The sequence below is a fragment of the Hypanus sabinus genome, chromosome 12 (genome assembly GCF_030144855.1).
Source record: "Hypanus sabinus isolate sHypSab1 chromosome 12, sHypSab1.hap1, whole genome shotgun sequence".
Classification (NCBI taxonomy): Eukaryota; Metazoa; Chordata; class Chondrichthyes; order Myliobatiformes; family Dasyatidae; genus Hypanus; species Hypanus sabinus.
Genome location: NC_082717.1, coordinates 64,703,630 through 64,720,270, shown reverse-complemented (window position 1 = coordinate 64,720,270; position 16,641 = coordinate 64,703,630). Strand labels below are relative to the sequence as shown.

General features: G+C 42.5%; 1 protein-coding gene across 3 annotated transcripts; it reads left to right on the top strand.

The window, feature by feature from the left end:
• Positions 1-351: 351 nt before the first annotated feature.
• stx11a (syntaxin 11a) lies at positions 352-12,615 on the top strand. 3 transcript variants are annotated; one of them, XM_059986093.1, is made up of 3 exons: positions 352-952; positions 4,509-4,678; positions 10,694-12,615. In XM_059986093.1, exon 3 carries the CDS (start codon positions 10,699-10,701, stop codon positions 11,554-11,556), a length of 858 nt encoding a protein of 285 aa, XP_059842076.1. In that variant the 5' UTR covers positions 352-952; positions 4,509-4,678; positions 10,694-10,698; the 3' UTR covers positions 11,557-12,615. The 3 variants fall into 3 exon arrangements, with proteins under 3 accessions (XP_059842076.1, XP_059842074.1, XP_059842077.1); XM_059986091.1 differs by having other exon boundaries at positions 4,506-4,678; XM_059986094.1 differs by lacking the exon at positions 352-952 and adding an exon at positions 981-1,044 and having other exon boundaries at positions 4,506-4,678.
• The last annotated feature ends 4,026 nt before the right edge of the window (positions 12,616-16,641 follow it).

Genomic DNA, 16,641 nt, shown 5'->3' with positions numbered 1-16,641 from the left:
TGCAAATGGAAGGAGTGAGCTGGATGGGGAACCCCTCAACAATGAAAGGGCCTATCACCCCATGGGGCCCCATGTGCCATGTTTGTTTTTTCCTCTAAAAAAGATTTACACCACTAAATATATCAAAGATGATTGTTTAAGTTTAATTTTTGCTCTTTCTTCCTCTGTATATAGTTTTATTATAAATAAAATCTATTTTTGAAATTGAAAATTGCTCCTTTCTCAGCTGCTATTTTTTCACAACAACAAATTAAAGATGCTGATTGCAGGGGCGGCACTGGATTTGCTCTGTTTCTGAACTTAATGAAGTAATTAAACGTGAACCGTCATGGGTTCCGAGAAACGGCCAGCAGGTCTTGACTTAAATCCCGGTCGTAGAACTTGCAGGTTGAACGCACAACTGTAATGGAGAGGACGCATTCTGAGTAAAAGAGGTTTTTATGAGCTGTTTTTAAATGGCACTGGGTGCATCTCTGCTCACTCCTCACCGCAACCCCCTCAACCTCCGACTTTCACCTCAGAGCCCTCGGAAGAGAGGAAGCGGTTTCTTTTCTAGGTGTCACTTCCCAGAACGATACTTCAATCACATGGTAGGATAAAGCACATTCCGCTAATGGGCACAGCGCTCTGTCACAACGATTGGTCGTCGATACCTTCCTCAGCCTCAGCAGGAGATCCCAGTCAATAAGGGGGCTGTACATGGCCCAAGTTAACCAGAGGTAGAACAGTCTGAGCTGATGTTTATACGCAGAGTGTGAAAAACACTTGGAGAGTCTTTGAAGGGCGATCTGCTTTTAATCAGAAGCACAAAGAGAGCAAGAGCCAGGTGCCGCAAAACTCCGACACAAGCCCAGATTGACTGATCGACAAACTCTTCACCACGGAGCAGCCCGTCGTCATTCTGTTCCGAGAAACCGACTCGCTTTCTCGCTCCTCGAGCAGGGTTATCTCGGTGAGTGACTATCATTTCCTGTTCTCTGAATAACTATCGCTCAGCCTGAAGATGCGGTGTTTTTCATAATACTGCCGCTTCGCTCCAGAAAAGTAAGTTTTAATTTTAGCTGCCGACTGCTTGTAAAATTCACAATAACCCCGCTAATGGCCGACGACTGAAACCACTGAGCGACTAAACTGTGCACTTTCAAGGGCTGTAAAATTAAATGGATCAGTTCAACCAGCTGACTCGGGTAAATTTCGCCTGAGTGTCGCTTCAAGGATTCGTCCATCCTAAATTCAAACTCAATATTCCGAAACACCGGGCTGAAGGTACGGGTGCGGTGAGGTGGGCGCGGAAACAGGTACTGTAGTTTCGTCCGGATTCTCTCGGCTGTAATCAGACCAGTTCATGGTTTGAATGAAGGCAGGGTGATGTCTATGGGAGCCTGTCTGAGCTGGTACATTCATGGCCCATCCATAGACACCCCGGAGAGGTGGTGGGTTTGTTTCGCGAACTGATCTTCCCGCGATGGTGTTTGAGAGTTTAGGGGAAATTTATATGAAAGATTGAATGCCGACCTATGTCCAAGCCAGCATGATGTGTGATGCTGGGGAGATGGTGTCCCCCTGAGATCGTTTTGAGTGTTTCTTCGATTGTCGTTTCATTTCTTTTGTTCTCACTCTTTTAATTGCATTCGTATCGACTCCTTTTGAGCATTTGAAAGGCGGATGTCTTTTTGAAAGTTTCACTGACGTTTGGTGTTTGGGAATTACGAGTCACAGACCGACCGCCCCGCAATTCAAACAGGACGGCGAGATCTCTCAAAGTTCAATGTAAATTTATTATCAAGCTAAATATATGCCTCCACATATAACTCTAAGATTCATTTTTTTGCGGGCGTTCACTGTAAGTTTAAGAAACCCAACAGAATCAATGAAAGGCCGCCCCCAACAGGACGGACAAACAATCCATTTGCAAAAGACAACAAACTGCAAATACAAAAAGGGGAAAGGAGAATAAATTAAAAAAGAAAGAAATAATAATAAATCAATATCGCGAACATGAGATGAAGAGTCTTTGAAAGTGAGACCGGGAGCATTTCAATGATGGACCTAGTGAAGTTATCCCTTTTGGTTCAAGATCCTGATGGTTGAGGCATAATAACTGTTCCCAACCCTGGTGGTGTGGGTCCTGAGGCTCCTGTACCTCCTTCCTGATGGCAGCAGCGAGAAGAGAGCATGGCCTGATGCTGGATGCTGCTTTCCTGTGACAGCGTTCAGTGTAATGTGCTTACTGTTGGTTTTTTGTTCAAGGGCATTGAAGCTTCCATACCAGGCCGTTATCAACCAGATAATATACTCTTAATCACACATCTCCGGATGTTTATCGAGGTTTTAGAGGGCCTGCCGAATCTTTGCAAACTTCTAAGAAAGTAGGGGTGCTGCTTACCGTTCTTTGTAATGGCATTTACTGGATCCAGGAAAAGCCTCTCAAAGGATAACACCGAGGGACTTAAAGTTGCTGACCCTGTCCACCTCTCATCTCCCGAAGTCAATAATCAGCTCCTTGGCCTTGCTGACGTTGAGTGAGAATTTATTGTGGCACCACTCACCTGATTTTTAGTCTCCTTCCCATATGCTGATTTGTAACCACCTTTTGATTCGACCAACGACAGTGGTGTTGTTGGCAAATTTAAATATGGCGTTGGAGCTGTGCTGGATGCTGGGGACTAGATACACACCCTTATGGTGCACCTGTGCTGATAGAGATTGTGAAGATGTGGTTGCCAATCCGAACTGACTGGGATCTGGAAGTGAGGAAATCGAGGATCCAATTACGCCAGGAGCTATACTGGCAAAGGTCTTGAAGCCTATTGATTACATTTCACGGGATGGTGGTATCGAATGCCGAGCTGTAATCAATGAAGAGCATCCTGATGTCTGCATCTTCGCTGTCCAGATGCTTCAGGGTTGAGTGCAGAGACAATGAGATGGCGTTTGCCGTGGACCTGTTGCTCAGGTAGGCAAATTGAGGCGTATCTAATTCGCTTCTCAGACAGGAGTTTCATCACCAACCTCTCAAAACACTTCATCACTGTGTATGTAATTTCTGTTGGACGATGGTCACTGAGGCAGGCTACCACGTTCTTCTTAGGCACCGGCATAATTGAAGCCTGCTTGAAGCAGGTGGGTATCTCAGACTGCCAAAGCGAGAGGTTAAAGATCTCAGTGAACACTCCAGCCAGTTGATCAGCGCAGGTCTTTAGTACTCGGCCTCTGGCCGGGTGTTTTCCGTGGTTCAGCCTCCCGAAGGATGCCCGCACGCCGCTCTCAGACACTGAAATCACAGGATCATCAGAGTTGTGGGAATTCGTGAAGGTGCCTCCATGTTTTGACGGTCAAAGCGAGCATGAGAGGCATTGAGCTCACCTGGGAGCGAAGCCTTGTTGTCACCAGTGTCGCTTGGTTTCACTGTAGGAGGTGATAGTATTCAGTGGTCCGGAATTTCCACTTTGCGCGTGAGGTGGCTTTGTCCAGACCTCTGGTGTTTTACTTGGTCGCCAGTCCTGAACGCCACTGCTCCGGCACCTGCGGAACTCTTGGGTCACCCAGGGCTTCTGGTTGGGGAGGACTGAATGATATTGTGGGGACGCACTCATCTTTGACAGTCCTTCTAAAGTCGTGACTACCGTGGTGTATTGGTTCAGATGTTCGAATGAGTCCTTGATCACGGCCCAGTCCACCGACTCAAAGCAATCCCGCAGCCACTCATCTGCCTCCCGCGACCACCTCTTTGTTGTCCTTATCTCTGGAGCCTTGTACTCGATGCACGTACGAGGAGGACAGCCCGAAGTATAATCAGATTTCCCGAAATGCGCTCGGGACGAGGAATGGGCAGCATTCCTGAGGGTAGTGTAACGGTGGTCGAGTGTATTTTGACCCCTGGTGCTGCAGGTGATTTGTTGATGATAAATGGGCAGAGATTTCTTCAAACAAGCCTGATTGAAATCCCGGACTATGATTTGAAAGGCTTTGGGTTAAACGTTTCTTGCTTCCTGATATCGACATTCAATATATCGAGTGCCTGCTTAATATTGGCTTTTGGCGGCAGGTAAACTGTGGCCAGGATCACGGAGCAGAATTCACTTGGTAAGTAGAACGGTTGGCACTTAATCATTAGATATTTCTGGTCGGGGAGTAACAGTACCGCAGGACAGCGGCGTCCGAGCACCGCAAAGACTTTATCGTGAAACACGGGTAAAAAAAAGTTGCCTTCTCTGAATCAACAGTCTCTAAAGTAGTTAATTTTATGACCCAGAACTTTAATAGAATTGCTCACTTTACCCCATTGCTCCGTTTTCCCACTCAATCCCGTTGAGAGAATCACATCACAAGGGAGCAGGCCATTCAGCCCACACTTTCCGTGCTGAGCTTTTGCATCAGTCGCATTATTCCTCCTGCGTCTACATTAAACAGCCCCCCCCCCATCCCGTTTTTCCTCGGCCTAAGTCGGGGTGAATTTACAGACACGTTTGAAATGGTTTATGATTGTTTAATGTCATTTCCAGTAGGAAGCGGGAGCACTGGAAGAAACCCCCGCAAGTGCCGACTACCACAGGGCAGAATCGAAGCTGGGTCACTGGGACCGTGAGGCAGCGGGGATCAGCACTACCGGTGGGCATCTCTTCCGACAGACCAACTGTTAAGTTAGACTTGTAACTACACTATTCCACGGATCAAGGTATGTTCAAACTTCATCTGAATCAAACCAGAACAGTGGAAACCCAAAATGAGCTCCCGTCAGTGGAAACATTTGGGCTCAAGAAACCTTTAAGAATGAAAATTAAATAACGCTCATTCCAGTCAGATAGAGTATTTACAAGAAATGAAAACCGAAAATGCTGGAAATATTTAGCCGGTTAGACAAGATTTGTAGAGTCAGGTTAATAATATAGGGGCAGAGTCATCGCGAGTATGGAAGGTGCAGGAAAGGAACGCGCGTCAGTGGGGTGGAATGAAGAGTCAATTGATGCTGGTCTTGGGTCACACTAAAACTGGACTCGTCTCACAGAAAGGAGGGTCAGAGTCTTTCCGAAATCGGCGCTTGGAGACCAAACTCAACTCATTATTTTAATTACACTTATTCCACCCTCCCTTTTCCCGACTTCTCGTGTCGGCCTTGGCTGAGAAGCTGATCAGAGGTAAAGACCGCGGGGAAGTGCGAGTATAGGAATGTCAGGCTATTTTGATTAACGAGGGCCGCTGCTGGCTTTCCCTTCCGGCTCTACGACCCATACTCATGACAGAAGTATTCGAGTCTGTCACGTTCAGAGCGAGTGTCTGTGAAATAACTTTATCTGGCCAAGGTGGAAAACCTGCGGGAGGCGAAATAGACTGGAGCCGATATGACGAAATTGCTGACGTTAAAATTCTGTCGAAGCTTTGGAGGAGATTTCAAAGCTATTTTTTTCCCTCTCTGATTGGCACGGATTTTCCCACATCAGGTAAGCTGGGCACCCCCCGTGGGTGCCAGGGAATGTGCGTTCGTTTTAAGAGCAGACAAAGCCTGGCAGGGCGGGTCGTGATTCCAAGGGTTGGGCGGTCTCTGCGAGGAGCTGACATAAATAACACTAGCATTTGAATGACTGCACCTGGTGCTGGTTTTGATAGATGTTGGTGTTCATCTAAGCACAGCTGGAAGATGAAGTTATACTTGTAGCCTCTCTTCAAATTTATCCCAATGTCGGCCTGACTAAAGTGAAGAATCGGACGGTGTTCAGCGGGTGCTCGGCCAATCCGGTTTTCCCCTTTTTAATGCCATGGAGCCTCGCCGTTAATCGTGGACCCCAGGTTGGGAACTCCTTACATCTCCCTGAAACGCCCCCTTTCATTCCTCTTCATCCCTTTTCTCATCTGCCTCAATGCATTTTCTCTTCCTCTCTCTCCTTTTATTTCCACTCTCTCTAATCCCCTTCCACTCTAATCATCCACCCACCCATCTATATATTTCCCAGCACGCCCTGATGCTGAAGGAATCAGAACAAGGTTAACTGTTTATAATTTTTACATAGAACAGTATACAGCACAGGAACCGCCCCTTTACCGACCATGCTGCTAATATGAACGTGGCCCATGTCCCTGCATTCGCCGTCTGTTTGCGTGCCTGTCCAAATGCCTCTGAAACACATAACTACTTTCCCTACTCCCTTTAGTAGCACACTGCAAGCAACCACCGCTCCGTGCTTCTTCAATCCCCTTTAAAAGTTTTCCCATCTCATCTTAAAGTTACTTCCTTTTATATTTGACATTTCTATCCTGGGAAGAACTCCATCATTCCTGTTTATGCCTCTCCTAATTTTAAGTACTTATATCAAGTTGCCCATCAACCTCTGACAACCCATGTTTGTCCAGGCTCTCCAGTATCTTTTTCTTTTGTGCATCCTCTCCGTAGCCTCAGCATCCTTTCCGCGTTGCAGTGACCAGAACTGTAGGCAATGCACCAAAAAAGTTTTAAAAAGCTACAACATGATTTCACAACTTTTGTATGCCGTATCTTCTTTACCACAGTCTCGTCATGTTGCAACTTTCAGACAGCGATGGATTTGCATTTCAAATCTCCTCTGTACACTCTCCCTCTGATCACATTGGAAAAATGAAAATTGACCTGAATTGTACAACATAATTCTAAAGTAAATTTGTAAGGTGATGTGACTTGCCAACAATAGAAATTGTAAGGTGAAGGGAATGGGTCAGTGTCATTCTACGATGAATTTCCTTTTCAAGACCATTGGTTAAATTAGACCGGAAACTGTAGTACGCTGCCAAGCCAAGTTTGCTGAAATTTCATGCAAATTAGATGGGAGCGTAAAACAACCTCAGTTGGTGTAAACACACCAGAATCCCTTTAAGAATGAAAGTTGAATTTCACCTCATTTTAGAATAATGTTCATGCTCATCGGGGCAGTGTTTTCGAGTAACAGAAGCAGAAAATGCAACAAATACTGAACAGGTTGAACAGGATTTGGGGAGAGATGAATTAACATCAGAGGTCACAAGAACATGAAAATAAGATCAAGCCTGCTCAGCCATCTAATATGATTATGGTTAATCTTAGCTCGCCAATTCCACCTCACCCTCAATTCCTCAATCTTTCACTTACTCTGTCTCCAGCTGAAATATATCTAATGGCCTCCATCACCCTCAGAGAATTCCAGAGATTCACTACCCTTTGAAGGAAGAAGTTACAGAGAAAGTTGTTGAGCTCATGAAATTATGAAATTGTTGAACTCATTGTGCAGTCTTGAAGCTGCAATTTGCCAAGTCAAAAGATGACGTGTTACTTTGAACTTTGTTGCAACACTTAATAAATATCTGGAGAAGTATTTGACTTGAATCGCCTTGGCCTAGAAGGCTGTGGACCTACTGTGGGTGAAAATGACTGCTGCCATATAGATGAGGGGATTACACACAAGACACAGTCTAATAAGAAAGAAAATTCCCAGGGGAAAACCCACTCTTTGTAGTCAACTCAGGAGGTTTAAAGTAACATCAGACTTAAGGAAAAAACACAAAGCTGAGTGGAAATTTTGACAACTGGAAAATTCAAATCGCTAATGAGTAACCAGTAGGTGAACAAACCGGAAAGAAATTGAGAACTGGTAGTAAGAGTTAATATAAACTTTAAATTTAAAAAAAGTGTTAACAAGGTGAGCCTCAGAAATTAGTAATGAAAAATAAGTAGGCATTAGGTGTAAGAAGTATTTTGCATTTGATCTCCTTTAAAGAGGATACAAATAACATGGCAGAAATGGCTGTAAATCAGGAAATGGAAGGAAAGGAGGAAGTCAGGGAAATTGCAAACACTAGGCCAATAAAACTGACTAGATTTCTGGAGCCTGGGACTGGCAAGACCCCTGCAGTCCCGATGGACATCATCATAAGACTATAAGACATAGGAGTAGAATTAGGCCATTTGGCCCATCAAGTCTGCTCTGCCATTCAATCATGGCTGATCCTTTTTCCCCTCCTCAGCCACACTCTCCAGCCTTCTCTCCATAATCTTTGATGCCATGTCCAATCAATGACATATCAAGCTCTGTCTTAAATACACCCAATGACCTGCCTCCACAGCTGCCTATAGTAACACCCAGGACCTCAAAACTAATAACTGGTGTGATAGTTAATGCATTGGCTTTAGATGGTGTTACGTACCTCGTAACTGGGTGTCTAACCAGCAGAGAAAGAAGTATCCATTGGAGTCTGGTGGTACTATTTTCAAAAGTGTTTATTAGTAAAATACACAAATCAATATCAATAATGCAAATATATAGATAATACATGTTAGTAATAATAAACCTAAAAGTGTGGGTATAATAATAAGCAATAATAAACAAGCTCTATCGATGTCTAGGGGATAATGAATTGTCATATGTGAATATAAAGTTCAGTTCAGTTCATACAGGCTGAGGTAGATGTTGGTTGTTGTGTTGTAATTGTTGGAGAGAGAGAGAGAGCGAGCAGTAACAACTACAGGCAGGCAAACCTTCCTTTACGTTCTTGATCCATCATTTTGTTGTGGCCATTCAGGTATGACCCCTCTGTCCTTCAGCTAGACCATTCTTCTGTGGTGGACGTCACTCTGGCATGAGTGGACACACACACAAGCCCCCACTGGCCCGGCTATAACACTGTGAGTGAAACTGACCGATCCCTTGTTCAGTCTCCGATGCCCCACACCTTCCCATGGGTTCCAACACTCAACCAGTGCTCAATATTGTGTCTCCTGGTGTGTCTCCCCAGACCTCACTTTTATCCCTACTCACGGGGCCTCAGTTGTCCATCAATTTTGAATGGCTGTGTCCATCAAACCAGCCCACTCCGGCTGACCACTGAGGAATTTTAATGAACAGAATGGTTTAAGAAAAACAACCCTCTCAGAAGCCAGAAGTCTTTCAGAAGTCATAATATGGTGAATCAACAAGTCTCTCTCCCTGCTTTATCTCTCTCTTACCTGTAGCAGATGTTCCAATTCCAGCATGTTTTCTCTTACACCTCTCTCTCTCTCATTAGCAGCATAGCAACAGTAACGGTTTGTGATTCTCCTGGGGGAGGGGGGACATGGGCAACTCTGCACCTTTCTGCCCATCAGAGCTGTTCATCCTTCGTAACAATGGAAATTAGCAGCAACCTGGGTGAAATGTTTTAGTTTGGGATGAGAAGAAACTTCAACAAACATCAGTGTCTGAGAGAGGAAAGTAAAGGAGGAATCCTGAACTGATAGAAGCAAAGGATATGCCTGTATATACCTCAAAAGGGCAAGCTTTGTTAGGAATACATCCCATTTAAACTTCTTGTATTTAGAAGAAGTGAGTGGAGTTGAAGGAGAGGTTGCTTAATATGAAAACAATTTCACACAATGGTGGTGGTGAAGGTGTAATTTGACCTTAATTCAAGGAAAAATCAGAGGGCCTGAGACAGTCTTGGTGTGGATTAGAGGTACTGTATAGGTTAGAACATTCATGGTTGGGCCATTGTGACTGAGATTATTACTTTTGGAGGGACAGTGCTGAAAGGGTACTTTATTGAGTACTGTATTGTCAGTATGTTGTACAGAAGGAAGAGACTCAGATGGGGATGGGAAGATTATATTCAAGATTGGGAAAGATCAAAATGGGAAGAAATTATTCCATGCAACTCTTCAGATTATTTTTATGAAGCATTTGCTGCTTGTGGTTGAAAACCAAGATCTCTTCTGAGAAATTCTCCCTGGATCACATGGGAAGCACAGAGAGGTCATGGTGTAGAATGAGACTGTCTGACACAATTGGTCTGCTTTGATGCTTACATTTGATATGAACCTTCATCCAATCCCTTCTTCAGAATTTATCATCTAGATCCCAAAAGCTATTGTCATGACAAAGCCCAGTACATTTCTCACTCCCATGCAGTGTCAATGCATTGGTTTTCACAGCAGGTTAAATTGGATTCATGTGGAGCTTGCACTTACAACTGTGGGGTTGATGTGTAGTATAGTTGCCACCTCAAGCCAATACCAAAGGAACTCTGTTTGCATTGTTGGAGAGACTGCTGCACAGTCTGATGGGAAATAATGAAGAGTAAAGTACAGATAATGGATACATATTCACTGTTGGAGGGACATAGGTGAAGAGCACTGGAGTAATTGACAGGGTGCTGCATCTTTGGAGAGACTGTGCTGACAGAGCGATGTAATATTAGCAGACTTCAATGAAGGGAGTATTGTATGGCAGCTGAGAGTTGCTAAGGAAGTAATGTGTTGTCAGGGGCAAGTGTGATGGTATCACTGCACACTTGAAAGGACAGTTCTAAGGAATCAGTGGAGGGACAATCCTCAAAGAACACTGCAAAACCTGAGGACTACGAGCAGTGTCTGAAAGAGCAGTGCATTGTCTGAGGTTCAATCTTTCTGTTGAGATTTTGAAGCAAGTTTTCAGGGTCAATATTTACCCATCAACCAACACCGGTTGAATAGATTATATTATCTGATTATTTATATTGCAGTTTGTGAAATTTAGCTGTGCAATAATTGATTGCCACATTTCGAACATAATGACAAGGTATTTCAAAAATAATTAGCTGGCTTTCAATGCGTTTTTTGGCATTTCCTGTGGTACAGAAAAGTGCCATTTATGAACATGCTTTTCATTGAAGGTTTGTTAGTAATTTAGTCCTGGTGACATTGGTTTATTTTACTGTTTGCTTTCCTGTCTTCTTTCAGAGACAATGAAGGACAGACTCGAGGAATTGATAGAACTTTCAAAACTTCATCCACAGTCAGCAGAGGCTCATGATAAGCTTGATTCTCCTCAGGAGAGCTACGTGTTTGAATGTGACTTCACTTTACAGAACCTTTATAAGATGGTGCACCAGATCATGGAGGAAAATGGCCGTTTAAAGATAGACATCAAGCGCCTGGGAAAACAGAACACCCGCTTCTTGACTTCAATGCGGCGTTTCAGCAGCATTAAGCGGGATTCAAATTCAATTGCTAAAGCCATAAAAAGCCAAGGCGAGAAGATTCAGCAGAGGTTGCAGAGCCTGAACAATTTCACAGAGGAACTAACAGAGACTCATGGGCCAAATGCGGCCATTGTTCGCATTGCCAACGCACAACATTATGCCGTTCTTCACGCTTTCCACAATGCCATGTCGGAGTACAACATGGAGGAGATGAAGCAGCGGGAAAACTGTAAGACACGGATCCAGCGGCAGCTGGAGATCATGGGAAAGGATGTGTCCAGTAAAGAGATGGAGGAAATGATAGAACAGGGTAAGTGGGACGTGTTCTCAGGGAACCTGCTGAGCGAGGTGCGAGGGGCACGAACTGCGCTTTCAGAAATTGAGCAGCGCCATCAGGAACTGTTGAAGCTGGAGTCCAGGGTCCGGGACATCCACGAGCTCTTCTTGCAAATGGCCTTGCTTGTTGAGCAACAGTCTGAGACTCTGAACAACATCGAGGTACAGGTACAGAAGGTGCAAGACTATGTTGGGGCTGCCAGGACCCAACTAAATCAGGCAGTAGAGCACAAAAGGAAAAACATCTGCCGACAGATCTTCTGCTGTTGCAGTTGCTGCTGTTGACCCAGTATTCTTCCTGCCCACCATCGTTTACTCTGCTTGGATGTTGCTTCACTATCCCACCACAAAGCTAAATGATACCCTCACCAAAGAAGTGGAAGGGTTAGTGATTATGTGGTCCTTTTGTTGGTGGGAGTCTCAAAACCTACAGCCAGTTAGAGAGATGAGTTTGAATTATGGGGTTAATTTTGTATCCCATCCCCATTTCACTCTACCCATTCCCTAAACTAAGTTTGAAGACCCCCCCTACTTCTGTACAACATAGGCCTACTCCTTTTTCCAACTATTAAAATGCAGACAGGTATTTCACAGACAGAATCTTGAATGGTGACAGAATGACATATGTAAAGCATCCATGGATTAACACAGCTTTGTTTATTATGTGGTTGCTGATCCTTTGATAATGCAGGTGGGGTTTCTGTACTCTGGTGCTATGGTATTTAATACAAATGCCCTATCCTCCTCAGTTCATTGCTCATTGTACCCTCAGTTGAAAGATGGTTGCTGGGATTGGGGTGGCTGTTTCAGGGGTAGTGGGTAACATGGGGTGGATAGTGAGGTGGGGAGAAGAAGATGGTAGGAGCAGGAGGAGGGTGGTGGAAGGGAGAGTGAGGACCACATCTGTTCAGGTGCCTGTATCCATTTTACAATCTACCCAGAAGATTTACCCTCTGCACTGTGGCATACAAAGTAGACAGAAAGGTAAATTATGCTGTCTCCTCCTGACAAGTAACAGCTCACGAGCTCCTGAGTCCAGTTCTGGGTGAACAATCCAGAAGCAACACACAAAAGTGACTACAATAAATCTGTTAATTTGAGGATTCTAACTATGAAAATGACTAGGCAGTTCAACTGGTTCATGTATGTCCTTTGTCAAATGGGTCTTCCCTCATGTTAGGGAGAAAAGGCTATCTTGTTATCATGCCCCTCCCTGGGTATCAAATCTACAGAAGTTGAGTTCCAAGCCAGGGAAGATCCTACGACCAGTATTTTAGAATCGAATAAGTACTAATTCATATATTTTGTGAGATCACTGGTACATTAAACATGTTTTGAAATGTCTGTTGTTGAAGTCTTGTCAATCAGGAAATTTGTCTGGGTATGTCTTCTCACAAGTGTCATCTTCCCTGTGCTTGTGATAATAATATCATTGCAACAATATCCATAACTTATTTTTAAAATCGACAATTAAAGGATCAAGAGATCATGTTGCAAGCTACGAAGGTGAAAGTAAACCATCATGTGTGACTTCAAGTGCTCTCTTTGGAACATTACTTTTATATTTTGTACATCCTGTGTATTATCATCCCTTTGGTCTGGAGACCACCAGCACTGTGGTCCAGTGACTGCAATGGAGGGTCCTCACACTGGAACCACAATGGAGTGGGATTATGCTACTGGGTGCAGCCAAGTCATGCCATGCTGCTTGCTACAGCATCACTGTGCCTTCTCCAATTTCATCCATCACCCAATAATTTCCTCTCTCCTGCTCCAATTGTTGCACCTTCTCCAGCACCCACCCTCTTCCCATTTACTCTCAGGCACTTGGTGTCTAGTGAGGCTGTCACAATTAGATCCTTGAAGTGTCTGTTTTGACAGCTGAGTCTGGATTTGGTAATGGGTCGAGGAAAAGAGCCCCTTTAGCACCAAAAGTGAATCAAATCCAATTTCCAAGTAATGGTGCCTTGCCTTTAAGTTCTGGATTGCTCATGACGAAGCCCACCAAGACAAGCCAATCCAGTAGCCCAGGGAGTGACTTTTGACTGCAGAAACTACTGCTGAGGAGAGAGCAGGAGGGGATAGAGGAAGTTTAGGTAGAGAAGTGGTGGTGAAAGAAGGAGAGAAGAGAAAGAAAGAGGATATTGGTATAAACAGTATTGTCAAGTCATGTATTGACAAAGTACTCTATATTTATCTGAGAAATTGGCTGCCTGACTCAGTTCCAGCATATGAAGCCCAGTTTCTTCTGAACTGGGCATCTGGTCTATACAGATAGGGTCCCAGACTCAGGAACAGTCACTCAACAAACACAGTGGCCAAGATTCTGCTGAGTGTGGGGAGAGCTGATAACCTCACAGCTAACCTCAGCAATAAATTGAAATTTCCAATGAAAACCACTCTCCAAAATTGGAAGGTGGATCACACGATCCCTTGAGCCAAATAAGGAGAGGCAATTCAAGTATTTTCCACATTCTATGCAGCAAGTCAGTGCCAAGGAGGGATACGTATCATGAGTGGGTTCTCTCTGCAGCTAGTTTCAAATAATCTCTCACTTTATTCCTCTAACTTACTGCTTTCAGTTTCCTTTCCATTCAGTGTTATTGAACGAACCTTTCATCTTTTTTATAGTTCTTTGTCTCTAACTGGTGTGAAAGGGTTGGAAAGTGTTGAAAGTGCAGTTGCATGAATTTATCTAATTGGCTGCCCAGGGCATCTGCTCGGCAATTTTTTTTTGGTTGACACATAGTTCACATTACTGCTGTAATGTAACAAGTCTTAACAGTAAACAAGTAACAAATTTGGGTTTAATCTATTTATTTTTTGTGGTGTAATATATAATTGATGCAAAAAATTGTATTGTACTAATCTAAGTCGGACATTTATTGTATATGTCATACTATCAAGACATAGTCTTGACAAATTTTTTTCATCAATTTTAATACTCAAATCAGGTTCCCATTTTTGTCTTGACTTATGAATTTCTGGTTTAATTGTCTGTTTTTGAATCAAATTATACATACAAGATGTAAATTTTTTAATTTTTCCTTTTTGAATTAAAGTTTCTATTTCATTAGGTTTTGGCATCAACATTGTTTGACCCAGTTTATCTCTTGAATAGGCCTTTAATTGAAAATAACAGAAAAGAGTGTTATTTGATATTTTATATTTATTCTTTAATTGATCAAACAACATCAATATACCTCCTTCAAAACAGTCACCTATATATCTGATCCCTTTTTGAAAACAGTTATATAAAAATAAAGAGATTAAACCCAAATTTATCTGACCAATGTTTCCGATGTAATCAAGAAACTGGTACTTTTTTTACACTCTTCTTGGTCTTGTTTTAAAATTCAACCTTTTTGGATAAATCTAAGACTTTTACTGGAACACATTATTGGAATACAACTTCCACATAGCCCAACATTATTTTTATTAGGTGATAGAAGGGATAATACCGAAACCTAAATTGAATAAATATCAGAAAAAAATTATTAAAATTGCATTGGCAGCAGCCAAAAAAGCTGTTGCAGTTACTTGGAAATCAGATTCATACTTAACTATGGACCGTTGGAATAATGGAATATATAGCTGCATTCCACTTGAAAAAATTACTTATAATTTAAGAAATGAATATGATATATTTTTGAAAATTTGGCACCCCTATCTACAAAAGACAGGATTAAATATATAGGTCCTTTGAAGATAAAATTATTTGTTATTTGGGGGGAAAAAATAAAGATATATACTAAAGTTATTTTGAACTCCATGGTGCATGTGGGGATCCTCCGATATCCAGGCAATTCTTTCTTCTTTTTCTTTTTTTTCTTCTTTCTTATTTTTAGACAGGGATGTTAAGGGGGGAAGGGGGAGGGCTAATATTAATTTTCATTACTCTATTATTCTATTCATTGTATGTAATTTTCTTTAAAATTTAATCAAAAATATATTTAAAAAAATAAACAAGTAACAGGGTTGCTTTGCAAAAGCGGAGTTATAAAAACCCAGACATGGCAATATGAGAGACCATGGCTTGCTGATGACCCATGAAGTACCAGGGATTTAAGATTACAGGTGAAGACACTATTTGAAAGAGGATGTAATTTGAAGATTGGGTGTTAATGCAGAGAAGCTCAAAATCATTCTCTGAGCTTCCAAAGCAGTTGAGATAGATTTATCCTTGAGTAAGGAAGTGGAAAATTAATTGGGACTCCCGCTCCTAACTGAGAACTGTTGTTGTTGATATAACATAAAAACATAAGAAATAGGAGCAAGAGTAGGCCATCCAGCCCATTGAGCCTGCCTTGCCATTCAATAAGATCTGTCTGTAAACTCAGTTCCATCTACCTGCCTTTTTCCCATAACTCTTAATTCCCTTACTATGTAAAAACCTATCTAACTGTATATTAAATATATTTAGTGAAGAAGCCTCAACTGCTTCCCTGGGCAGAGAATTCCACAGATTCACCACTCTCTGGGATAAACAGTTTCTCCTATCTCCATCCTAAACCTTCTCCCCTGACTCTTGCTGGGAATTAAAGATGGTGATATTTCTGCAGATCATTTTTATATTATTATCCAAAATTTGAGGCAGAAATTCCTGAGTAGTTTTGTAGTTTTGCACAATCAGCTGTCCCATCATTGCTCAAGACGGTAAACTGAAGTCCTCTCAAATTTCTTAAAAATCTGAAGGCACTGTTTTTAAGAAGCTCATGACCCATGTCCTACCCAATATTTATCTCTCAATCAAAGACTAAAAGATGCAGTTTAGTCATAGTGTCATTGTGTTGTGCAGGTTGGCTACCATGGTTAAAACAATGTCTACACTTCAAAGACACTGAGGAAGATGCAGTATAAAAGCTTTTCTTTTTTAAAATTCTTTTTGACTGTGAACTGCACTTGGTATTATTAATGATGATTTCTAACGGCATCCAATGGGGGAAACTCAACCATGTTAATGTGAATGAAACAGAGCTGGCATGGCCAGCTGAAACAGCCTTGCGATCCATTCGGTATCACTTCAGTGGGGTGTGATGGGGTATCTGGTGGCATTACAACGATGGATCTGGAAACCCGGCCAAGTTTTTGGTGGAGATCATTATCACATCAAATTTTCTTCTCAAGAAGTTAAAAAGTTTAGGCCAAATGTGGAGCCAGGAGATTAAATGATTTGCCCTTTCAATATCATTTGATAGAGGGCTTGGCAATTTATTAATAAACCTCAAACCTATCACTGCAAATCCTTAAAGTAGGATTAATTTTCAAAATCCATTCTTCCAAAGTACAACTTACCCGTAGAGAATAGGTTCAGACATTTTGGTATGGAATCCTTGTTTATAGGGAAATCACAATAGTCAAATAAAGCCC

Bases quoted from the DNA above. Each gene is read 5' to 3' on its own strand.
- stx11a (XM_059986093.1), top strand. From the start codon at position 10,699: ATGAAGGACAGACTCGAGGAATTGATAGAACTTTCAAAACTTCATCCA.